The 23,714-nt window shown below is 50.1% G+C and overlaps 11 protein-coding genes across 11 annotated transcripts; 5 read left to right on the top strand and 6 right to left on the bottom strand.

Annotated features, from left to right (window-relative positions):
* Window positions 1-839: 839 nt before the first annotated feature.
* DEU56DRAFT_789640 (uncharacterized protein) lies at window positions 840-5,077 on the top strand (the record flags this gene model as incomplete). The annotated part of the gene is made up of 6 exons (XM_041352559.1): window positions 840-951; window positions 1,198-1,928; window positions 1,977-2,493; window positions 2,548-3,259; window positions 3,310-3,473; window positions 3,526-5,077. Coding segments are annotated over 6 exons (3,559 nt in total), but the record flags the coding sequence as incomplete, so codon positions are not given.
* Window positions 5,078-6,415, bottom strand: DEU56DRAFT_789635 (DUF572-domain-containing protein). The gene is made up of 6 exons (XM_041352558.1): window positions 6,309-6,415; window positions 6,185-6,250; window positions 6,053-6,137; window positions 5,855-6,002; window positions 5,725-5,809; window positions 5,078-5,674 (listed from the first exon to the last, which is right to left on the bottom strand). The coding sequence occupies exons 1-6, from the start codon at window positions 6,313-6,315 to the stop codon at window positions 5,169-5,171; spliced, it is 897 nt and encodes a 298-aa protein (XP_041211068.1). The 5' UTR covers window positions 6,316-6,415; the 3' UTR covers window positions 5,078-5,168.
* Window positions 6,416-6,425: 10 nt separating this feature from the next.
* Window positions 6,426-7,493, top strand: DEU56DRAFT_789631 (ribosomal protein S10p/S20e-domain-containing protein). The gene is made up of 4 exons (XM_041352557.1): window positions 6,426-6,616; window positions 6,666-6,766; window positions 6,823-6,921; window positions 6,972-7,493. Exons 1-4 carry the CDS (start codon window positions 6,502-6,504, stop codon window positions 7,023-7,025), a joined length of 369 nt encoding a protein of 122 aa, XP_041211067.1. The 5' UTR covers window positions 6,426-6,501; the 3' UTR covers window positions 7,026-7,493.
* Window positions 7,410-10,625, bottom strand: DEU56DRAFT_789630 (adaptin N terminal region-domain-containing protein). Its single transcript, XM_041352556.1, has 7 exons — window positions 10,245-10,625; window positions 9,857-10,188; window positions 9,471-9,807; window positions 9,265-9,417; window positions 9,008-9,142; window positions 8,727-8,859; window positions 7,410-8,675 (listed from the first exon to the last, which is right to left on the bottom strand). The coding sequence occupies exons 1-7, from the start codon at window positions 10,458-10,460 to the stop codon at window positions 7,822-7,824; spliced, it is 2,160 nt and encodes a 719-aa protein (XP_041211066.1). The 5' UTR covers window positions 10,461-10,625; the 3' UTR covers window positions 7,410-7,821.
* Window positions 10,626-10,638: 13 nt separating this feature from the next.
* On the bottom strand, window positions 10,639-11,459 carry DEU56DRAFT_789625 (cytochrome c oxidase, subunit VIb). Its single transcript, XM_041352555.1, has 6 exons — window positions 11,381-11,459; window positions 11,298-11,329; window positions 11,201-11,234; window positions 11,040-11,140; window positions 10,980-10,987; window positions 10,639-10,921 (listed from the first exon to the last, which is right to left on the bottom strand). The coding sequence occupies exons 1-6, from the start codon at window positions 11,410-11,412 to the stop codon at window positions 10,862-10,864; spliced, it is 267 nt and encodes an 88-aa protein (XP_041211065.1). The 5' UTR covers window positions 11,413-11,459; the 3' UTR covers window positions 10,639-10,861.
* DEU56DRAFT_789621 (Prp18 domain-containing protein) lies at window positions 11,460-13,055 on the top strand. Its single transcript, XM_041352554.1, has 6 exons — window positions 11,460-11,751; window positions 11,805-12,264; window positions 12,313-12,410; window positions 12,562-12,701; window positions 12,758-12,856; window positions 12,935-13,055. Exons 1-6 carry the CDS (start codon window positions 11,539-11,541, stop codon window positions 12,993-12,995), a joined length of 1,071 nt encoding a protein of 356 aa, XP_041211064.1. The 5' UTR covers window positions 11,460-11,538; the 3' UTR covers window positions 12,996-13,055.
* DEU56DRAFT_789616 (DnaJ-domain-containing protein) lies at window positions 13,056-15,231 on the bottom strand. The gene is made up of 8 exons (XM_041352553.1): window positions 15,056-15,231; window positions 14,900-15,001; window positions 14,827-14,844; window positions 14,590-14,772; window positions 14,267-14,505; window positions 14,155-14,221; window positions 13,373-14,104; window positions 13,056-13,320 (listed from the first exon to the last, which is right to left on the bottom strand). Exons 1-8 carry the CDS (start codon window positions 15,161-15,163, stop codon window positions 13,192-13,194), a joined length of 1,578 nt encoding a protein of 525 aa, XP_041211063.1. The 5' UTR covers window positions 15,164-15,231; the 3' UTR covers window positions 13,056-13,191.
* Window positions 15,232-15,262: 31 nt separating this feature from the next.
* Window positions 15,263-15,975, top strand: DEU56DRAFT_789614 (Tim10/DDP family zinc finger-domain-containing protein). The gene is made up of 5 exons (XM_041352552.1): window positions 15,263-15,402; window positions 15,462-15,541; window positions 15,592-15,660; window positions 15,715-15,754; window positions 15,805-15,975. Exons 1-5 carry the CDS (start codon window positions 15,357-15,359, stop codon window positions 15,876-15,878), a joined length of 309 nt encoding a protein of 102 aa, XP_041211062.1. The 5' UTR covers window positions 15,263-15,356; the 3' UTR covers window positions 15,879-15,975.
* A 107-nt stretch (window positions 15,976-16,082) lies between these two features.
* Window positions 16,083-18,232, bottom strand: DEU56DRAFT_198478 (uncharacterized protein). The gene is made up of 3 exons (XM_041345032.1): window positions 17,652-18,232; window positions 17,471-17,601; window positions 16,083-17,413 (listed from the first exon to the last, which is right to left on the bottom strand). Exons 1-3 carry the CDS (start codon window positions 18,062-18,064, stop codon window positions 16,353-16,355), a joined length of 1,605 nt encoding a protein of 534 aa, XP_041211061.1. The 5' UTR covers window positions 18,065-18,232; the 3' UTR covers window positions 16,083-16,352.
* Window positions 18,233-19,897: 1,665 nt separating this feature from the next.
* Window positions 19,898-21,290, bottom strand: DEU56DRAFT_870287 (U1 snRNP 70K protein; the record flags this gene model as incomplete). The annotated part of the gene is made up of 6 exons (XM_041355617.1): window positions 19,898-20,150; window positions 20,203-20,332; window positions 20,405-20,608; window positions 20,659-20,800; window positions 20,855-20,919; window positions 20,975-21,290. The coding sequence occupies 6 exons, from the start codon at window positions 21,288-21,290 to the stop codon at window positions 19,898-19,900; spliced, it is 1,110 nt and encodes a 369-aa protein (XP_041211060.1).
* Window positions 21,291-21,418: 128 nt separating this feature from the next.
* Window positions 21,419-22,928, top strand: DEU56DRAFT_883736 (protoheme IX farnesyltransferase). Its single transcript, XM_041356145.1, has 2 exons — window positions 21,419-21,458; window positions 21,523-22,928. Exon 2 carries the CDS (start codon window positions 21,525-21,527, stop codon window positions 22,833-22,835), a length of 1,311 nt encoding a protein of 436 aa, XP_041211059.1. The 5' UTR covers window positions 21,419-21,458; window positions 21,523-21,524; the 3' UTR covers window positions 22,836-22,928.
* The last annotated feature ends 786 nt before the right edge of the window (window positions 22,929-23,714 follow it).

The raw sequence follows: 23,714 nt of genomic DNA, 5'->3' as shown, positions 1-23,714 counted from the left end.
GGGTCAAGCATTTCTGTTCCTGATTTTACAAAATTGGCCAAATGTGGTACAAGGAAATTGGATTGTTCTCGCAAGTTTCCGAAGTATGCAAGGTCGCCTTAGCTGCCTTGAGGATTCATGATGTGCATTTACTCCACACACGTTGAGTTGGAGGCAAGGCTCGAGCTCAACGGCGTGGGTTGCGATTGGGAACTTGAAGTACGTTGAAGTGGAGATAAGTACAGTGCAATACCCAGAGGCACGGCAAAAGCCGATGAAGCCAGTTCTCGCGGGGTGTAATTAAATAGAGAATTAATGAGAGAATTAATCATCAATATAATTTCACCAATGGCTTGCCGGGAGGATGAGTGCGTTTTCGCGGATGGGAAGCGGAGAAAGATTGGAAGAAATAGGCAAAGAAATGAATATTATTTAGAGAATGTGGCAATTGAAAATACGAATTTGTATGATAAAAAAATAATAAAGATTGAAAGTCCGACAGCACGAGCTGAGCACAGGCCAACCGAGCATTCGCTTCATGGTGTGAAGCGCCGTCTGCTTCCCACTGTGACTGCCAGCATCTCCCCAGCTGCACGCTATCCCAAACAGCGTCCACTGCGTTAAACAGTGCCCTCGTCGTAGGCGCTACCGCCAACGACGTTACAGACCACGTCGTGCTCGCTGTCACCGTCCTCATTAAGTTGCGTTACCCATCTTGGTGCAAGCCTACGACCTTGCATTATGGCCGATCGCATGCCCCCGTACCAAATGAATTCGATACAAAACTTCATCTCCCAGCAGCACATGCAACAGCAGTCTCAACAGCAGCAACAGCAGCAGCAGCAACAACAAGACTCTCAGATGGTCCCCGGGCTCCCTAACCCCGAACATAGTCGTATATGGGCTCAAATGCAGAACAACTATCGAGTTCAGTCCAATGGTGACACAAATTCCGCTCAGATGAACCCACAAGTGAGTTTTTCCTATAATCTTCTAAAGTTATGTCCTCCCCTTCTGCGACATTTGTGTTCGCTCGCAGGACCCACCCCCACTCATGTCACTGATGGTCGGTTTGGGTACTGTTCTCGTCTAATCGATCACCGTATCTGTTATCATAAATTATACTATTCTGAGATTCATGCTTCCCAAGTCCAGTCAAGTCGATGCCTCGTTCAGGTCCAGTTTTCGTAATTACGTGTGCTGACTCCATTATATTAGATGGCAGATCTTGCTCGAAACCAGGGGCTCGGTCATGGCCACTCACAAGGTCCCTTGGTCCAACAGATTCAGCAGCAATTCGGTCTTGCAAACGTCCAGCGTGTCCCTCCCCCTGCCTCGTCCTTTCATGACCCCCAGTCCTCCATCCCTCCATCTTCTATCATACCACCTAACTTTTCCTCGATGACTATGAATACCCCACAAATGAAACCAGGCAATCCAAACCAGGCTCTGGCTAGCCGTCCGCTGCACCTCATGGATCGTCCTTCCAATCAACAAAACCAGCACCCGCCTCAGTCCATGACACTTCATATGCAGCAGCAGATGGGTGCACAGCCAGGTTCTAGTCCGCAGAATCCCTCGGACATGTTTTCATCTTCCAATATGACTAATGTTGATGCAATGCATGGTTCTCCGCATCTGGCGGCACAACCTCTTGGGACCCAGATGGGTCATCCGAATATGAGGGCGGCATCGACCCAGAAGATACCTACCCTCCCAGAACTGATACAAAGGAGGGAGTATCTGCAATCAGCCATAAATAGCTTTGAGCAGAGTATCCAAACCGTACTTGCGCAAACGAGAGGTTTCCCTGATGAAGCATGGTCGGCGAAGTTGGAAAAGATGCGCGTTGAGCTCCACAACCGCAAGACTCTCTTCCTCAGAATCAATCAGGCTATCCAACTGGCTTCAAATTCCCCTGGCATACTTGGAGGAAATCTACCACATCTGTAAGTGAGGTCGACATATGGTTGAAGCTTTCTATTTACGCATCATAGAAATACAATGCCCTCTGCTTCTGGTCGACCAGGTGTTACGCAGGGTGGTGGAGCACCTCAACAACCCTGGCCACAGTCGTCTAGTCCCGCTCCAAATTTCGGAATGAGCCCTGGGGCCAGCGGTCCTTCGCAGATTCCAACGCCAGGTCAGGCCCATCCCATGACTTCACAACTATCCGGACAGGGTGGCCAGATACAACGCCCTGGTGCTGTACCTCCACGCACTGGCCCTACTCCCCAGCAGCTTCCTACGGGCATGCCTACTATGATGTCACAGAACATGGGTCCTCAATTCAATCCTCAGTCCGTTGCTAATGGCCAGACCCCGAATAGAATGGTCAACTTATCGACTCTCGGCGTTTCCCCTCTTGACAAGCCTCGCTTCGAGGCTATGTACACGTCCTTTTGCAAGAGTCATCACGTGGAGCCCAACGTGCACGTTCTGCTACCTGATAATCGCTCAGTTGATTTGCATAACCTGCATGTTCAGGTCTTTCGCGAAGGTGGCGCTCAGTTGGTAAGATTGCGACAATTTGCGATGCTCCAAGCATACTCACTAATCATGATTTAGGTCACTCAACGTGATTTATGGGCGGTCATAGGTGGTCGCATGGGTCTTGTACAGTTTCCAGGCACGGATACTGAGCCAGCTAAGAGTGGCCCTGGTATCGCACAGCAGCTCGCTCACGCATACAAAGAGCACCTGCAGGCTTTCGAGAGTATGCTCGTCTTCACCGTTAGATCTCGCGCTGCACAAAAAAACAATTTGTCACAGAATGGCGCTCAGAACAACCCTCCTGGGAGTACCTCAGGTTCGGCTGGGGAAATGCCATCCTCCGTTATGCGTGTTCCTCTCAATCCACAAGCCATGGCAAGTGCTGTGCGTTTCGTCCATATGACTGTTGGTGAGATGCGTGCAAGTGGCTTGCCAGAACAGACGATTGTCACGATCGACCGGTATCGTTCGGACATATTGCGTTGGCAGCAGCAGAGTCGATTGGCGGCGACGAAGCCCAGTCAGCAAATCGTTAATCATGAGGCGCCCGGTGAGCAGCCGGGTATGTCCACCGCACACCAAGGAGCCTTCCCGAGCCAGGTGTCAACCGCTGGTCCTAGCCTGGTGGTCACGCCACAACGAGGACAGCCATCTATTGGGATGCAACCCTCGCCGATGACGGAGATGAAGCCTGCCAATCAGTCAGGAGCCATTCTACCGCCAACTCAGGAGCAGATCGCACATGCAATGTCTGTCATCCAACATACGAAACATGTTTTCTCATCCCGTGGTTCGTCACGTCCATATTCTCGCCGCAGATTCTAATCTTCCATGCAGGACTACAAACAATGCAACCGCTCACAGTACCAGATGACCAGCGAATGGAGTACAACCAGCTACTAGATCAGGTTCAGAGGATGACTCGGGACCTTGACGGCAGACTGCCAATGTACTGGATTGTCTTGAGATCGGATGATATGATTCGCAGGCTCGTTGCAATTGTAAGCGCCCTTCGTGTCTACATTTTGCCGCGTTAAGCTCATCTTCTTTCAGGTGTTGACGGTGGCACATCAGAGGGCTCGTTTTCCAATGGGGTCACCACAAGTCATAATCGGTCTTCATACTCTAAAGAGCATGTATAACCAAGTACAAAAGGCTAACGAGGAATTCGAACAAAGGTTTCAAATAATGAAAGCCGCCCTCGCATCGCAGCAAACGGGTGGACTTAGTGGTCCTCATATAAATCGAGCGCCCCCACCTCCTCCCCCGCCGCAGCCCACCCCTCCTCAAACCCTCCAACCTCCCCAGGTTGGGCCTCCTATGAGCCGCCATCCCTCCGTAAACCAGTCCCAGCCGCCTTCGCATCCCCAGCCACCTTCGCATCCACAGCCACCCCAGCCCCTGGTCAAGAAACCTCCTGTACGCGCGCCCCCAAGTCCCTCCGTCCCTGCGACCACTGTCATACCAAGCGCAGTGCCATCACCTACTCCACTACCTGCAACAGCTTCTACTGCCCCCACTCCTCTTGCGGCCGCTTCCCCACAAACTCCAAAGTCTCCCAAGTCTAAACCTCCACCAAAGGCGAAGACCACCCAGCGTGCTCTCAAGCAACCTATTGCATCTCCCTCCGAACCCCCAGCTGCGTTTACCCCTGGCGTGAAACGCCAAGCCCAAGCTGACGAGGATGTTTCTATTGCCGCGGGTCCCTCTACTCAGCCCGAGTCTATTGGTGCGCCATCTCCCAAGAAGGTGAAGACTGAAGATTGGGAGGGAGAGCCTAGCGAGGGACTCGTGAAGAGGCACCAAGAGGTTGAAAATATCAATACGGACGAGGACGCAAATGCTTTCATGGATAAGATGAAGGAGCTGGTCGCCATGACTGCCTCGACAGACGCCGGCGTGTACGACGACATCGCTCACACTCTTGACCGGATTTTACAAGGCGCCGCCCAAGACCCAACACATATCGCAACCTCTGCTTTCGCTTCAAGCATCAGCGGACCGCTGTCGGAACTCTCGCCTCCAGCGGCCCCTAACGATGCGTTCTTGGAGTTCCATGAGTTTATTGATTATAGTCGTTTCACTACTCTGGAAGACGAGGAAGACTCGAAAGCTCCCACCCCCGACCTTGTACCGTCATCCACGAACCCCAGCCCGCAGTCTAACCCGGATGCTGATCAGTCACAGGGTGCATCATCCCCCGGCAAAATCAAGATCGAGGAATCAAGGGAAAGCAGCCATCTCGATCTCCTTCATATGGGGGCATTCAAGGAGATTGACGGCGGCGAGTCCGCCTATTACCAGTCATCTGATTGGAAGTGGGAGGGTCCTATGACCACACTTGACCAACCGTGGGCAATTTACCAGACTTCATGATAGGAATTATAGGGGAGAATTCTGGTTTGTTTTGTTGCTTATTTATGAATCTTCTTTTCTTTTATATGCTGGATATACTCGCTCGTCCGTGATGCCCTTCCGTTACACTGATCAGACTTGTCAACTCTACGTCCTGTCATCCATACTAGTAGTATCTTGGTTTCGTGTTTCACTCTCTGTATTTCTTAATGTTGTTCTGACTTGCTATCGTATCTTGCTCCGAAATCATCGAAACGTAGGAATTAATGAGCTGCTGATCTAGACAGCAGTAGCATAGTGAAGTTTGCGTGAACGTAGTGTACAGTGACCTATCGTTCTATCTACTTGAGAAGTGCTCTTCGATCAGGAGGTTTCCTTTTGCTTGCAAGCGTACTTGACCGCCGAGTATTGTCAAGAATGCGCGCCTTCAGAGAAGATACGGGGTCCAATGTCGGGCGAGATTGGGAACCAGACGAGGATGGTGTCAATAAGCGAGGTCTCTTACTATTTCTCTCTGCTTCATATTCCATTCTAGCCCTAGCCCATTCGTCCCGTGCCTGATGCTTGGCCTCTGCATCGTCTTCAACGAGTTGTAACTCCTCCGGTAAACCGTATTTGCCTTTGAGCGTATCATCCTCGGCGCGCTTCTGTGCCTCGATCTTCTTCTCTGTACGGAAACGCTTGCGCACCATAGATGAGAGTGCGTAAGGATCGTTATTGTAGCGATCCGAAACACCCTGTAAAGCCTCAAGCCGCGGTATCTGTACTTTGGCAACATGATTTTGGGCTTCGGTGGTCTTCTCAAGCGCTGCAAGTGGATCCGCGGGGCCAGCTTTCCCTTCGGTATCTGCAACCTTTGTAAGATGACGATCAGAGTATACGCAAGTCGATACATACCGTGAATAGCAAACCCGCCGTTCTCCTCTGGATCCCAATCTTCATCCTTCTGACGGGCACCTGATACCACTACATAGCGAGTATTCTGTGTGACATTAATATTGTGAAAGGTCAACTACTCTTGGCTCACCTTCGGGTCGGTATGAATCTCAAACCAGCCATCGCAGAGATGACATTTGCAGCGGAAAGAGTAAATTGGAGTAGAATAGTAGGCGCCGACTTTCTTCTTCTCTGCATTGTACCGGACGCCCATGCCAATGTGGTTGTTGCATGTTCCACTAGAAGTGATGAAATCACAATTTTTGGATGCTACGGTTATGATACATACCACCAGATGTTAAAAGGAAGTTCAAAACGGGTTATGAGTATGCCCTTGTCGAGTTTACGTGCTCTGTCACCGAGCGCATGTTTGCCTGCAGACCATGAGGGAAACAATACATGGAGAATTGGTTGTGCATACCTCTGTAGGCATTTAAGCTTTGATGTTTATCTGGGTCATAATCTGGCGGATAATACTTGTTAAACCCTGAGGAAGAGCGCAGAATTAGTGGACGATCTGTCGTGCGCTGAGATCTGACACTTGCCTTGCATGACTGTCCTGGATTAAAGGGACTCATTCTCGGAGTTTGCCGACTCAGGATACAATCTCGCTAAACCTTAATTATCTCTCTCATCAACACACAAACCTTAGGTGCGCACATCTCAAGTATCATCCACTTTCGAGCTGTTAATAATCTGTTCAGTCACCTCTGACTTATTCAAAAAAGATAGTTCAGAATGAGTTACGTCGCTAAGGACAAGGAGTACGACGCAGCAGGCCCTGTCCCCGCTGCCAAAATTCACAAAATCCGCATCACCTTGACGAGCAGCAACGTCAAGAACTTGGAAAAATGTTCGCGCACCTCATTTTGTGCAAACACCTACTTAATCGTTCAATGTAGTCTCCGCTGATCTCATCAACCGCGCAAAGGACAAGCAGCTCCGTGTCAAGGGCCCTGTCCGCCTCCCCACCAAGGTCCTTAAAATCACAACCCGTAAGACCGTGAGTATCACAACTCTATTATATACTTGCATTAAATTGACTCTTGTGTTCGCCAGCCTTGTGGTGAGGGTTCGAAGACCTGGGACCGCTATGAGCTCAAGGTGCATAAGCGCCTCATTGATCTGCACTCCTCTAGCGAGGTCGTCAAACAGATTGTGAGCCTGAATTTTTTAATTGCATTATTTGCCCCTTATTCTTCGATTAGACTTCCATCAGCTTGGAGCCTGGTGTTGAGGTTGAAGTCACCATCTCCGCTTAGGCATCTATACTATGCTGTATGAAAAACTAGAAGTAGGCATTGCCGTCTTACACCTTTTTCCGCGTCATGAATTGCATTGTTTCTTAAACCATGTTTCATGTCCTTGCTTTGTTGTCGTGAGCATGTTGGGTTTGGCGGGGAGGATTATATAGTCATCGCGTGCTTCGAGGCACAACGGCTACATCTACTAAACTTCCGAGCTTGCGGGTTCAAAGCAAGGTCTAATGACAATCAACTATTCTGTTCTGTCATGGCTAGGATTAGAGTCGTGTTCTGCAACCCCTTCCTGCTCATCTTCCTCATCCCCCTCGTCCTCCGAAGTGCCGTCATCTTCACCACTATCCTCATAATTACCACTCGCCTCATCTTCTCCCTCTCCCTCTCCCTCCTCCTCCTCCTCCTCCTCCTCAGACTCGCTCTCACTTGCATAGAACTTGTTCAAATCCCTCCAGTCCTTCGTATCCTTTGGCGTTGATCCCCCTGTGGGCGTGAGCACAACTGGTGTTGCACCCGCAGGTGTTGGCACACGTTGAGACGAGATTCCCTGAGAAGAAATCGCTTGAACCGTTGATGACGAAGCAACTTGGGGTGCATCGTCATCGCTATCGCGCAATGCAGGGTCAATGCCCTGTTCCAGCCACTCGGGGAGATCTATCACGGTCTCGTCGTCATTGTCATCATGAAGATGCAGACTTTCACTCTCTATCACGAGGGAAAGCGTTCCGAGTGGACGAGACTCTGTAGAGGACTGGTGTCAGTGGAACATGAAGGGAAAGTAAAGAAAAATGAGTATGTGTCATAACTCATAATCACAAACGAATCTTGCGGTGTCAAAAATCAGAAGACAAAAACACTTACCAGCCGCCTGCTCCTCTTCAATCGTCCCAGTCTTCCCCTCGAACAACACTCGTGTCACCTGTTCCCTTCTCAACACCACACCCAGCCTTCCAGCCTGCTCTTCCTTATTCCAATTTTCCCCAATGCCTTCCTCATCATTACTGCTCAACACGCCCGCAACTGCACCAACAAGAAGTGCTCCCAGCATCCTCGCACGGTCACGCACATCCCAATCTTCATCATACCGAGCCAGTGTGAGCACATGCCGTGCCAGGAGGACAAGCGTGCGGTGCGTGGGCGCGAGGAGTATCAGTTTCGCGGCAAGAGTGAGGGTCTGAAGTTTGACTAGGGAAGCCTGGTAGGATTTAACGTAAGCTGGGGAATTACGAGGTGGGTTGAAACACACCTCAGTGTTGAAGCTCTTCGCTGCCTTGCGCAGTACGTCTGGTGCCCAGTCTGCTACACCTTCCACTGTTGTTCCGGTGCCTGGGACTGAGCCGTATTGACCGACAAGCCACAGCACGCAAGCTCGCGCATGAGGGTGGCGGATATCGTCAATGCGCCGTGCCAGCTGGGCAATGATGGAGAGTGGGGCTTGGGCCGCAGGGGTCGACTCCGGGCTTGTGGAGGACAGGGGTGCAGCTGATAATGAAGTGGAGATTGATGGTGTCAGCGAGAGAATAGATGACGTGAGGAGAGCATGCTGCGACGACAAGGAAGTTGCAAGAGTCATGGTTGAGGCCGAGGAAGGTGTAAGAAGTTGATTTTGGACGAGGGACTTGAGAACGAGGACTGCATTTGAGACGATTATATCTATGCAATCATGTCAATTCGTGCTACGAGGAGATTATAAGACGCACCGACCTTGCTTACTGTTGATCATTCCCATGAGGGCAGTGAGGCATTGAGGCGTAGACGAGGGAACGAGGCTGGCGATGCGTCCAATGGCATGAACCGCATCGCCCACAACAGAGTCATCTGTGTCCTGGGCATAGTCCTGCATACCAATGGCAGTTCAACAGTAAGGACAAATATAGCAGCATATGATCAAAAGCCAGACGTATTGAGCCAGATGATGTGGAGGAAAAAGGGTGATTGCGATCAGCAACCTTACCTCTACCTCCAAATAAGTAAATTAAACGTACCACGAATTCTCGCAGTAATGTTTGGTGATTGTCGACTGTGCATAATGCCAGGAGAACGCAAATCTTTGTCCGCTTGACCTGTTCTGCATCATCCCCACGCACGAGAAGGCGGTTGTGAGATGTAATGAATAGAACCTGTAGATGGAGACAGGGGCAGTGGACGTGCAATTCGAGCAAGATCAAGTCGAAAAGAGAATGTAACGGTCAATCAATGAGCACCGTGAGCTCCTGTTCCATAACTCCGCGAAGACACGTACTGGATGCGAACGGGCCACGACGAGCAAGTATACCAGTGCCACGCGCTCAACCTCGCGCGACACGCTGAGGAGGCGAAGGAGAGGGGCGGCAATTTTTGATAGCATAGATGGAGGAGCAAGGTAGTAGAATGCCCGTGCAACAGCAAGAACAACCTGATTGTTTGGTCAACAAGATTTTCATGATGGAAGTGGATGAATGCGCGCACGGCAGGGTTATTGTTCATAAAGAGTGGCTCTGCGCAGGCTAGCAGGAGCTTCAGATCTTTATCCACCTCTTCCCCTTGCTTCTCACTGGCGGGAACGGGCTTCGGCAACATAGTCCTGGCATATCGCACGAGCACGCGGAGAACATCGACCTGCCCCCATGCATCAATGTCCGGCAAGGCGCGGCAGAGACGGCGGAAATGTACGTGGAGGAGGTCGAGGCGAGATGGCGCAATGGTGTCGAGAGCAAGAACAGCAGTCCCAAGTGAAAGCGGCGAACGATCGCGTAGAAGAGTCGTCATAATATCGAGCAGAGCTGTGTGGTGCGCCTGGTCTAATCTTGATACGTATGTTTTATGAAATGGATATTGAACTAGGTTAAGCTCACTTGTATACCTTCATAACGGCCAATGCAGCAGCCTTACGAACGTATGGGCTTGGGTCTGCAGCAGACTTGCGGACAGCCATAAGTACTATGGTAGCAACGGTAGGAACTCGAATGCCGCTCAGCACTCGAAGAGCCATGGCGCGTATGAGAGGGCTCGGATCAGCGAGGTCCCGCTGGAAGGTATTGATCGACAGCAATGCCAGATCAGGTTCAGATGGTGCACAACGAAGGAGGTAGATGTACACCAGCTTTCGTAGCTCCAGGTTCGGGCTGGCTACATTCTTGACTACAGCAGGGAAATAAGAAGAGACTGGCCGGTTCTTTGAGATGAGCTGAAGACAAGCAATGTTATAATTTCAGTACGAATATTACACTGACTGGTACAAACCGCGATCAATCGTTTCATGGCGTCCAGCTTTTCACGGTCGCTGCTTGACTCGAGCTGCTTTGTTATATTCTTCGCCTTGTCGTCCGCCATGTCAAACAGTGAGCTCCCGCCCCGTGTCAGCGACAGATCCCGGGTGTGCTCAGCTATTGTCTCTTGAATCCTCATGCCAAGCCGCGTCGCATTCTCGCTCAGAGCGTTGAGGTTGATCCCGTCCATCGTTTGGTGTGGACATGCACGTAAGTTTCAAGATTGGCATAATCACGATCTCACGTGCCGACGCAGCTCGTCGTCTCCCTCGGACAACATTAGCAAACCTATAAATCTAGTGAAATATGCTGGATAGTCTAGGAATATTGAGTTGTGTGCTGGCTTAGGGGGTTCATCCTCAAAGGCGTCGGATCAAGAACTTGTTATTTACGCGTCACAGTCAGGCTCAGAACTTCAATGACATTTACCAAGAAGGCCTTACAGCTGACTGTCTCAATCGCAAACCGTCCGCGGTGAAAATTATTCCAAAGCCAAGCCTGGGTAGAAGCAGCGTGTAAAAATCCACTCAAGAAAGCAGAGCTCTGCAGCCGAGTCTATGATTGAATAAAAAGGTGCAGGAGCGTATACTATCAAGGCTCGAGTGACGCAGGGAATGTTCCGTTCTCCCTCTGTTCGTCCCACTTCGCTATCTGGACATGACAGTATGCATAAGGAATCAAGCTCTACGCCACGGTATCGAACACCTACCCATTCATCTAGAACAACAGTGAGGATGCCGAGTATAACGAGGGTAGAAAAAAAACGTACTAGGACACAATGAGTTGTAGGCACGCTTAAATTGTTTGCATGGTGCGAAGTCTTCGCCCTTGGCGGCGACGCACTTGAAGTAGTCCGTGTAATTCTGGAAGCTGTTATGATATGACACAATCAGAACACACGCTGCACACTAGAAATCTGTGGCTGCTCACCAGTGACGCGTCTGGTTGGTGTTCGGAAAGCGAGCTGCATCCAACCGAGACCAGTTAGCTAGATGTAAAACATGGTGCGAGGAAGAGTAACACGTACCGTCAAAGCCAGCGGTTTGGAGGACGTATTTGCTAGTATTCTGTTAGATACAAGTAAGAGCGACAAAGATAATGCAAGCGGACCTCGACAGATCAGCAGTCTCAGAGACAGACATTTTTGTGTGCTGATGGATGCGGTCTTAGAAACCTCGAGAGTCGGGTTTGGACGGAGTGGGATGATTAGTCAGCAAGAATAGTTGCATTACTCCCCACTGACTGCATTTGGTTCCTAATTTATCGTTATGGACGCTCTCAAAGCTGAAATTGCACTCAAGCGCAAGGCCGTGCAGAATGACGCCGAAACACGTCCATCCAAGTATGTGCGTCGAGGTGAACTCGAGCGCATGAAAGAAGAAGAAGAACGGCGAGCACGCGAGGAGAAAGAAAAAGAAAGGGCGGCAAAGCAGGCAGCAGAGAAGGACGCTGCACAAGCAAGAAGTAGGCAGAAGAAAATAGTGAGCTTAACCTGCCGTCTTCACTGCTGATAAATTTATGGTTCGGAGAGCAGGCCGACACTTCCTCGCGCTCCACTTCTAACACTCCTTTACCGGAAAGCCGCGACCCAGACTCGACAATCTTAGATAGTGCATTTAACATCCCGAACAACGAAGCTATCCGCCGATTGCGTGTCAAAGGCCAGCCGATCCGACTTTTCGGTGAAAGTGATCGCGACCGACGTCTGCGTCTACGTGCTCTCGAACTCATCGAAGAGCGTGGACACGAGAAAGCTGGCACGAACGACTTTAGGAAGGCACTGGAAGATGTCGAGAGCGTTGAGAGGGAAATGAGAGCCAAGAACGATAAGGGGAAGAAGAAGGATGACGGAGAAGTGAACAACAACGCCGGGAGTGTAGCCATGGTAGACTTGGAGCTGATAAAAACAGATCCGGACAAGTTGTACCCCATCATATACTATGCACTCAAGCGGACGCTCAAGGAATGGGAGGAGGCAATGGATGAACGACCAGGTATGTTTTCCACAAGTGTTGGCCCTATATATCTAACAAGAGAAACAGAAAACGTCAAACGGACTCATCAGGGCAAACTGGCTGCAGCAACGCAAGTTCAGTCTGCCGAGTATCTAAAGCCACTGTTTAAGACACTTCGTTCACGAGTGAGTCTGTCCTTCCATTTATTGTTTTTGCGCATAACATTATGTATACGCTGTGCCGCACGTTCAAACATCATACATATCATTCGTCGTCATCACAGACCCTCATCTATTTTAAAATGGGAATCATCAAGCTGACACTCACTTATCTCAGAATCTACCACCGGACATGCTTGTACGCATATCTGAAATAGTATATTACATGCAAAAGCGGCAATACCAGAGAGCGAATGACTCGTACCTTCGCCTGTCTATTGGTAATGCACCGTGGCCGATCGGGGTTACGATGGTGGGGTGCGTGTTTATCCTCCACTCATCATAATGCCCGTCTCATTTGAACAATTTACTAGTATCCATGAACGTTCCGCCCGCGAAAAGATCTCCACGGACCAGGTTGCGCATGTGCTAAACGACGAAGTCAGCAGGAAATATATACAGAGCCTTAAGCGGTTCGTCTCATTTCTTTTGTTTCTCTTTTTCATCTTTGGTACTTTCGAATCTTGAGCTTGACTGATGCATCCTACCAGGCTCTTGACGTTCTCTCAGACAAAATACCCACCGGAGGACGTTTCGCAGCTTATGGGATAGTTGGGTTTATGCTGTTCACGTAGGGCGCTTGTATGTTTATCAGACATTTTATCAAGCTGATTGTATATCTATGTGGTTCACAATTTTCATGCCTTAGCACATCATTGTCCGAGTTCTAGGGTGCCGAAATGATAGGTGTTTCGTTGACTCATGTTCCATCTGGTATACGATGGCGATCTTCATCGTCAATCAATCGCTATCGCCCCTTGCGCCCTTTCTTCCCTCGCGCCGGCTCTTCAGATTCAGCAAGTGCGTGTCCTGTCTCACGGATATGCGTAAATAGCTTCGTGCGGCTCTCAAAGGGCGATTTGCACACGTTGCAAACCTATGGGTATGTCAGTACAGCAGAGCCACCGCGCGGAGGGACAAGTGCAAACCATGCTGTGCTCTGCCTCGACATTGGCAGCCTTCTTCGCCTCCCGCAGCTTTCGTTTGTCCCTCTTTGAAAGTTCAGGCTGAGAAGATGTTTCGCCCTGAGGACCATCCCCGCTTTTGGGTGCCGGGGTAGGGGGTGCCGGCGCATCATCTGACGGTCTTGTTTGGGGCTTGGACTTTTTCTTTCTGCCCTTTTCGTGCACGCGTTGGTCTTCTTCAGCCGGGAATTCCTCTGTGGATGGACCGGCTTCGTATACGTCTCCGTTTTCGAGTACCGGCTCTGGCGGTGTTGGTGGGGGCGGAGGAACAAACTCGCTTTCGAAATCTCCATCCACCTCATTCTCGTCGCTTTCTCCCTTTTCCGGACCATGCTCGAATGCTTCCTCCTCTTGCCACATCTCCCTTTTCAGTCTCTCGATCTCCCGCATGTGTTTCTTGCTACGCTCGTGGCTGTCCCACGCAGCTTCGCTACGAAATGTCTTCCCGCATGCGACACACTCCCATTCCTCTGCGTTGCCTTCACCCGCTGCCCATTCGAGGTCAGCATCAGCATCATGATCCATACCGCCTCTTTGCCAGTCTTGCTCTACATATGGCGTGGTGGGCTGGGGGCGTGGTGTGGAGGACCCAGATGTGGGAGCTTTGGCTTGGGCTAAAGTTTTGTTAGCCCGAGATTGTGCAGCGAGATGAGCCTTATAGCGCGGGTCGCGCTTTCGAATAAAAATGGCCAGTTGCTGCGCACGACCATTTAGACCTTGTTCAAGTAAGACGAAAATGCAATTACTCTGATAGTATCGTTGTAATCCTTTCGCGCCTCATCTCTGGCCTTTTTGTTATCTTTCTCCATGAGCCTGGCACTTGCTCAGCCACAAAATGCGACAGACACCATCACTCACCGTCGCACTCGGCGATCGGGTGCCTCAGCAAGGTTCCACTGTTCCATCCATACGAAATCCTTTAGAGTCGCGAAGTTAGTCCACGCATTATAAAAATTGCGCGCAGCGGGCTCATTTGTGGATTTAGGTATGGACCAAGGCCAGGAGGCATCGCCAAAGCTGGGATACTCGATCTCAGAGATGAGGTTCTCCTCCTGTGCCAAGCGTGTAAAGAGATTGCGGTAGATTGTGAAGAAGCTCTGGTGGTGGGTGAGTATGAGTAGGTGTCATTGTGTGTATATTATTGCGGTTATGAGAGGCAATGCACTATATGTGGAACGCACATTCTCGCTGTCGTCAAAACCTGACCATACGGTCGCATCAAGAAATTGAGCTAGATGTCTGACAGTCAGGCCCCTCCCGCGGGCGCGGGGAGGTGGGGCGCCTTTTCGAATGTCTTCGAAGACGGCCTCTGCATCCGGTTCTGGCGCCAGAGATGCTTTGTGAGTGTCATACCAGGCTCTTTCCTACATGCATGGGACAGTCAAATACAAAGGAACTCATAGATAGAAGGTACTAACCTGGTCATCACTCAACACCTGTCGATCCGACATGCGATGAGCCTTCGATATCGCCAGGAGTGAGAACTCGCACCTCATATGCTTGCTGAATAGCGGCGAATCTGTTGGTAGCACCTTCGACATCATCTTTGTTCTTGTCAGGATGATGAACCAGGGCCAATTTTCGAAAGGCTTTCTTGAGGACAATCAGACAATGGACACTTGATGTAACACATAAGTTATAACAAACCTTGATCTCGTCGCTGCTTGCCGATTCCTCGACGCCCAGCAGTTCATAATAGTCGGGGACTGTATCTTCAGATTCAGTGTTGCGTCCCGTGGATTCCCGTGCACCCATGAGCGTATACGACCGTTAGTATATTTGTGATCGCAGTACGAGCCAACGCTCTTCGCTGCCAGATTAATATTCCGTGCCGTTAGAGTTTCCAATTGCTCCCGAAGTCACACATTATTCAAGACCGTCCTCACTTAATTGACATTTTCGTTCAACCAAGTCGCTCTAACTTTCCAACCCATACCATTTGTTTCCCATGTCCGACTTCTTCAAATCCTCGGCATCGTCTAGTTCTCCGTCAGGTATGTGACGTGCAGTCGTGTAATTCTGACTGCTACTCAGCCCATACTATCCTTTGCAGACATGGCCGCAAAGAAAGAAGCTGTAATGAATGGTGTACGCTCCGAGATTGCCCTAGCCAGCGCGCAGGAGCTTATAAATGTGTGGTCCCTACCATTGCTATTGGTGTTCACAGTAACAGCGGCTTTCAGAAAACGAACGAAAAATGCTATGACAAGTGCATTACGAAGCCTGGGACCTCCCTGTCCGGCTCAGAGGAGGTGGGTCTACCCACCGAGTTTGCAAGGAAGATGCTGATATTCTCTAAATTCCAGACATGCCTGTCTCGGTGTCTCGAGCGTTACCTGGAAACATGTGAGTCCTGGCCAAGGTACCTAGTCGTGCAGCTGCTCAAAGTCTCACAGTCAACATGATCAGCAAAACCTACACGGCCCGCTTAAGCAGAGAACGGGAGCAGCGGCAAAATAATCAGATATAACCGGCATATTGTATTTGTACAACCCCATTCCATTAATCGTGCTTTCAGTGCTAGTCGTTAATCAATCTCACATGTGTGATATCATGCCGGCTCCATTTCCGACTCCACGAGGCTGGCAGGGAGGATTTATTATCATCTACTGTGCGAGCTATGGTGTGCGAAAAGGTATCTTTGTGGTTACAAGTAAGATATTAAATAATGATGTATACCAGCGTTCAGTGCGGAAGATATGCTTCCCATGGAGCGTGGAATGACGGACCCCGTACCGAAAAATGTGGAAGCAGTGTAGGGTATTAGAATGTGAAAGATCAACTTGCGATGCAAAGGCGAATGAAGTATGTACCGAGAACAAAGGCGAAAAATTATTGGGCAACCCATGCGAAGCAGCGCAAGGGTCCAGGGTGTTACAATTTTTGATCAAGGAATTCCTCGTCGGATTCATATGTTATACCAGGTATTGTGAGTTAGTGAGGCTCAGCCCCGTGTGCTGTAATCATTTGTGGAAGGATAAAATGGAGTTGTTAATAATGGTGGTGAAGGGGAAACGAATGGAGTCTGGGCAGAGGAACTAGGGGTTGGTCCATTGCTAGAATATGGAGAAGCCATCGACATAGTACCATCATATAGTTGATGAACTGAGGCGGATGAATAGGAACGCTGGGAGACGCTATGGGTATCTGCTGGACCGTAGTCGACGGGAGATTGGGATTGTTGCGATGTACTATGCGATGACACGGAGTTCGCGTATTCCGAGAACATCGGTGAATGAGACGATAAGTGGATGGATGGGTGATTACGGTTGGAATATGGTGAGAAGGTCGATGAAGCATACGGGGCTGAATGTGGCCCTGGGGTTGTGTTGACAGGCAAGTCCACAGCGAGAGACTGATGACTGGGCCGATGCAAATGACTCAATCGCATGGTACCACCGGAAAAAGATCTTCTTCGTATGTGGACAGGACCTTCTACCCTTCTAGAGTCACTGACATCTCCACCATACGGGTATGCAGGCCCTGTTAAATTTGCCATGGGAGGTTGGGGGACCTCCATGAGAGGTGGTGGTGGCTCCTGAGAGTAATAGGATGGCGAATGAAGACGAATGTCCGACCCAGAAGCATGGGCGTTCAGATGGCGTAGAAGGTGTGCAAGTTGTACCGCTGAACCTATCAAGTCGTGACGCAGAATCTTTGTGGCTTGTTGTCCTTCTGTCCAATCCGCACATTTTTTCCATTGCCGAATTTGCCCCAGTACCTGAGTAGGCCCGGGAGTTGAGAAGGACTCGAGGTAAAAAGTCGGCGGTTGTGAAAGGATAAATGAAGCCAGCCCTGACCCTGGCGCTGCATTTGTAAATTCTGTATCGACAATAATGTCGAAAGGGATTTCCATCTTAAACCCATAGCCCGCTGAGTGGATGAACCACGTCAAGCAGCGCTTGGTGTCACACAGGTAAGCCACGAGATCGTGCTTCCCTACGGCGGTTGCAATACGACGCCACGTCCCTATAGACAAATCATTGCACGGAATGATGGTCACCGCTGGTAGCAAAAACGGCATAAGTAAAGAAACCAGGCCCCAAAAGATTGGACACTTACGTTCGTCTTCATGTATAAGGCTGTGTAGCTCTGCTTCATATCCGGTCGCCAATTCTGGGGGGGTGTCAGGTGGGGTTTCAGCGCCGTCCCCTCGACCCTTCTTGCCATCTTGCAGCTTGGCCTTTGCACGTCTGAAGGGCCGTCATCAGCGGTGCTTGTGCGCTAGAGAGAATTTACGAACCTGTTTTGAAACCATATTTGTGTTTGTCGTTCCTGCATGCCTAATAAATCACTGATTTCTTTTCTCCTCGCTGCGGTGGGACTTCTGTCCATTGAAAAGAAGCGCTCCAAATGGATAAGTTGTTCAGGAGTGACACGTGAACGCTTCCGCTTCTCTCTTTCCCATTTGGCACCTACGCCGCTAATGGACTTTGACCTCTGTGGACCAGAAGACGGGACCTTGCTGGAATCTGTCTCGTTGCTGTCCGATAGGGATGCGGAACTGGGTCGGACGGCGCCAACGTTGACCGGAGACTGAGCTGATGAGCTAACGGGAGAAGGCGAACAGTCTGACGCGGCATGGGGATTTTCGCAGTGTAAAGGATGCCTTGGCAGCTCATCCTGGCCGACATAACCTGCATGTGCCATGGGCATCCAGAGACGAACGCAAGAAATGCGCTCTAGAGTAGAGGTCTCGCACCCACTTTCCAAGTCCAGCGGCAGAGGTAGGAAGCAAAAAGCAGATGATCGTAGAAAGGGAGGTTATCCCTTTCAGTTGTTTATTTGGGCGGCTTTTGGTGCAGTCGAAAAACCGGAGATCGGTTGCCCTTATGTCAAGATGTTGAATTGAACAGGACGCGCGGTTCAGGCCTTGTAAGGAGAAGGCAGCCAGAAAGGGTCGGAGAGGTGGCAGGCCAATCGTACGGCAGATCAGACGATCACGCAGGCTACTCAAAAGGCAAGTCAGGAAGGAGAAAGATGGGTCGCGCAGGAAGATTCACGCATGGAAGGAGAGAGGGAGGTACGGATCAAAGCCAAAATAAGGGAACTCACCGGATCGGGGTACCAACCAAGGAACCGTAGTTGGGGGAGATGTCTACTTCCGAGCTGTGACGGGATGAACTACGCATCCAAAAAAATGGGAGTTCTGGGTAGAATACGGTTGAACAAGTTCGATAGAGCTCAATAAAGGCGATATCCAGAGGGTCATTGAGCTTGATTCATGGCCCAGAGAGCGAAAAACATTGGATGGGGTCATGTCAGTATGCTGTAATACAGCTTGGAATGATGACTAGTTTGGAATGATAAGATCTGTCGGGTTCGGTTAGTGGGCTGAGTTGAATCTTTGATGGGTTTCAGGAACTGCTACCATTGGCGGGCAGATACGCATGTTCGTACGCAGTCCTGTCAAGCAAGTAAAGCTTACATCCGACGCCGCATCACGATCTCGTGTGCTGGCACTTCAAAGTTCAGGCTTCTTATCCGGCCACTGAAACAAACTGATGTGAACGTTCGGACCTTCTTCATAGTAGGACGCGGCTGAACAAAAAGGTTGCGGCACCGGGAGTTGCTATGCAGTTCGGAACAAATGATCAACATGAGAACTAGCCTTTTTCGCAAATAACATTCCATGTTTTCGATAGAAAAAAAAAAAGCACGCGCGGACCGTTCCGCGGCCGGGCTGCAGGGTCATGCATGCCTCCGTCAAAGGTCTACATACCAAGGTTTGTCAAGTGAGCAAATCATGAAACTGGTTGTAAACTTTTTTTTTGAGTAAAGGATCGACTTCCGACATGTCAAATCAGGCTGTGCTAGCCTGTGATCCGTGACGTTCTCTCCCGAGGGAGCCGAAAGTCTGGTTTTACCGGCGATCCCTTGACCACACCGTATCATGGGGTTAATCTGAAGAAGTCATGGCGGTACTGGAGCGCAGACTAATGATAAGAGCTACTCAATGATGTATTGCTCACCGCCAGCGATAGATACTGGTACGTACTTACCGTTACAGTATCGTATAGGGACCCTGCTTTTAGCCATTGATGTTGTAACCACGGGCGACATGTCACAGTAATCTCAGATTGGGGTGCTTGATGCGATCTGGTGATTGGCCCGAAAATCATCCGAACAAAACGTAGCATGGGCTTCGCGCGCATAACAATAACATAATAGTAACATTCTCGCTACGTTGTCATCTCGTCAAGCGTCCTGATCACCAGGATATGCACCGATAATTCTTATCGTTCAAGGGACGGACTTCAAAGGTTGTTGTATAGCATGCTGGTATACTCACACTCGCCTTAACAATCATAAAAATAGGCCAGCTCCTAGCAATAAAATAGTGATACTTACGCAAAGGCTGCAGAGCAATGTGACAACAAAAGCGTTCAGTACTTACACACCCCACCTAGCGCAGAGAGTCATGGGACTTGAAGCAAGAAGCACCAGAAAAAAACGAAAAAGAACTGGACGTATCTCACCCGGCCGCAACTAATATCGCGGTCGTTTAGCGTCCCTGTCATCGTACCCACCAGGTCCTTCTCGTTTGAGGTCTCCACGGAATCCACCTCTACCTGGTCCGAAGCCGCCCCCTGGTGGTCCATAGCCTTGTTGTGGAGGACCGCCAAAGCCGCCCGGACCACCAGGAACTTGTGCACCTGGAGGGCCGAAGCCATTAGCAGCAGGAGCATCACCACCAAATCCACCTCCGTGGTAACCAACGCCGCCGCCTCGACCGCCCCCCCTGGAGAGAGAGTGAGTCACAAATGAAGGTTATCTCGAACATTTAAACCAACCTGTAGCCATCGTCACGTCCTCCTCGAAAGCCACCTCCACCTCCGCCCCGGAAACCACCCCGGTCCCCGAAACCACCACCTCGGTCTCCAAAGCCGCCTCCCCGGTCTCCAAAGCCGCCGCCACCGCCGCCTCTAAATCCACCACCGCGACCGCCTCGGAATCCGCCTCGGTCGCCGAACCCTCCACCCCTCCCTCCTCTACCCCCGTCACCACCCCCTGCAAAACCACCACGTCCACCGGGAACTCTCGGAGGGGGTAATACAGGTTGTTCAACTGGTTTAGGGCGTCCACCAAGACCTCCACCGAGACGACGGGGTTTCCACCCTCTTACAGTCCGGCCTCGTTCGACATCGACCAGTATGCGCTTGCCCATGATATGCAAACCATCAGATTCCTTGTAAGCCGCTAAAAAGAGCTCAGTACAAAAGAAAAAACAACGCTTTTACCATCATTACCTTTCATATCTCGTTCGCGCTCGTAGACAATGAATGCATAACCTCTGCACCGGCCTTTCTGGTCCCGCACCAGTCTTACCCGTTCAATGGTGCCGAAGCTCTCGAATTCGCGTCGAAGGTCACTTTCGGTTGCGTTTTTATTCTACATGAACAAGGTAAGCAAAACGCGCAGGATCAACAGGATGATGCAGCTAACCAGACGTGATATGAAGAGCGTTTTATACGGGTCCCCAATGGCTTCCGCATCGTCCGCAGGCTTGTCTATGAGGAGTGCTTAGTAGACCGAAATGATGCCGACAAAAACAACCAGACTCACAGGTCTCCTTAGCGATCTTGAACTCTTCCGTCTTTTTCTTTTTGCGTTCCTCTCGCCGAATTTGCCTTTTGGTTTCTTCGGCCAGTGTGAAAGCAGGTTCTTCGCCTTCTTCCATCCCGTCTCCTACTTCTCCGTTCCCTGCAATCAATGTTGCAGTCGAGGCTTCCCTGAGTCGTGCTAGGATACTTGCAACGCCATCGACATCTTTGGAAGTAACGCGGTGGATGTCTTTGCCGACCGGTCGTGCATAAGGAAGAGGCGGTCGAGGTGCAAATAGTTTTAGAAGATTTGGCGGGAGGAGATGTGTGCCAGGCATGGCAAGGTATTACGACGGGGCCTCGCGACGATGAAGGGATGAAGTACAATTGCGAGAAAGCTCACTAAGCTGCCTAACAGTAAACTTTTGAGAAACGTGTAACAAGTCGCGGTGTGAGAAGGCGTTCAAACTCCGCCAACTGGAACCTTGGTCTGTGCGCTGGTGCAGGTGAGTTCGTCGTCGTTATTCATGACAGCGAGCTAATGCATAAAAATCGCTGCCGTGTATACAGAAATGAGAAAAATACATGCTTTTCAGTCATGTAGCAAAAGCTTCATTGCCCGCACATCAAGTGCATCACGCTCTCTCGCTAGCCAAAAGTTTCTGGCTTCCGCGGCTTTCAGCAGACCATACACCGTGTCTTCTGCGTATCGAGATTTTACCTCATTCTTTTGCCATAATCAACAGTGGTCCACTCGCATTGATGGGATAAAGCCTTCCGATATTACTGGCGTCCGGGGCATTGCACATGCAGTCGCAGAACCCCATTTAGCCCATGTTGCCCCCGCAGGCTTCAAAGAAGTTGAAGTGCTCACCCCGAGACACTTATTGAAGATTTACGCGCAGCTTGCCAAGTCGCGCCTCACTATTTTGGTCGTCTTGACCGCGATGTCAGGGGTCGCTCTCTCCCCACTTCCTGCAACGGTCCCAATTCTTCTCTCCACAGCTGTCGGCACGGCCCTGTGTTCAGCATCAGCAAATACTTTGAATCAACTTCAAGAAATACCTTATGATGCTCAAATGGCTCGCACCCGCCAAAGGCCGCTGGTTCGCAAAGCTATCTCCCCTTTGCATGCTGCAGGTTTTGCTGCTGTGACAGGAGTAGCAGGTCCTGCAGTACTGTGGTTCATGGCGAGCCCAGTTACAGCTTGTCTTGGTGCAGCCAACATTGTACTTTACGCAGCGGCATACACTTGGCTAAAACGCAAAAGCGTATCCAACACCTGGGTGGGCGCAGTCGTTGGTGGAATTCCGCCTCTCATGGGCTGGACGGCATGTGGTGGAAATATTCTCCCATCTGCAGATTATCCCATTCACTTTTTCCTTCCTTCGTTCCTCGCAGAGGCACCACTAGACATGTCCATGATTGATAACCCCCTTGGCGCATTCGCACTATTTATGCTTCTCTACAGTTGGCAATTCCCTCACTTCAACTCCTTGTCGCATTTCATTCGAGGGTCCTACGCTCAAGCAGGCTACAAGATGCTTTGCGTGCTGAACCCACAAAAAAATGCACTTGTGGCTCTCCGTCACTCCTTACTCCTTGTCCCTATTTGTTCTATCTTGTTCCCACTGTCAGGATTGACCACGTGGGCCTTTGCTATCACAAGCTTAGTTCCGAACGCAATTTGCGTTCGTGGTGCCTGGACCTGGTGGCGGCGTTGCGGAGAAAAGGAAGCAAGGATATTGTTTCAACACTACCTGTGGTATCTGCCGGTGATACTGGCTCTGATGATGGTTCACAAGCAAGGGCTAGAATGGAGGCGTTGGGTAGGGATGCAAGAAGAGGTACCGTCGGACGGAGCAGATGTACCACAGCCATAAGTACAAGTTGTCCAATTAATATTATGCCAACAGCCACTGCGAGCTCTCACGCTCGTCGGATGAAACCTTCGACTCGAGAATCTGCTTGAGGCCCAGCACGTGACCGAGTCAACTCTATTCGGCGCCGTTAATCATGTATTTGAAGTTATGATGACCTTGAGACCTGGCAACGAGCCACATTACAGGGGAACACGCATACCCAACAAGTTCCAGGAAATGGTGAGCTGCTCGTCTCATATTTTACTTCACTGATCTGATGACCGTTTAAGCTCTGTGACTGAGAGGACCTTCCGTCTCCGAATGCATTCCAGTTGATTCTACGGCATATCATGCCTGCCACGATCGAGATAATGATTCAGCAGTACGCCAAGCTTCCTTCGGAAGGGAGCTTATCAATGACTTGGCAGCCCCTGTATTGACGCGCTTAAGAACTGGCCAGACTCACTCGAAGTTCAGTGATTCTTCAATGGTTTCGGATTTTGCCTATATGCCATGGTATGGTCAGGTTTTCTGTATGGCTTTGTTGATCAGTGACTGATCCCTCCGATTCAAGAGTGAACTACACAAATATAAAATCAATCGGCTCAAAGGTTGTGTTCCCGCTTTAGGGCTTGACGTATTCAAGGGAAACCATTTTCTGAAAGGACTACTCAGGACACGGAACAAAACTTCCTGAACCAAAACTTGATTGTTATGCACACCTAATCGCCAACGTCTTTCATCTCAGCGATGCAAAGGAAGTTCTGGACAGCGCTATAATATCATAATCTGCTTGACAAAGACTGTTCTCCCATGCGGCCCGGCAAATGTTCTAGCGACGAAGAGATATTTTTCAGACTCGTGTTAATGGACATGAGCCAATTATCAATCACCAACGGA

This window comes from Suillus clintonianus (assembly GCF_016758775.1).
Source record: "Suillus clintonianus strain FC179 chromosome Unknown DEU56scaffold_18, whole genome shotgun sequence".
NCBI lineage: Eukaryota > Fungi > Basidiomycota > Agaricomycetes > Boletales > Suillaceae > Suillus > Suillus clintonianus.
The sequence above is the reverse complement of the archived record's forward strand: the minus strand, read 5'-3'. Positions and strand labels throughout refer to the sequence as shown.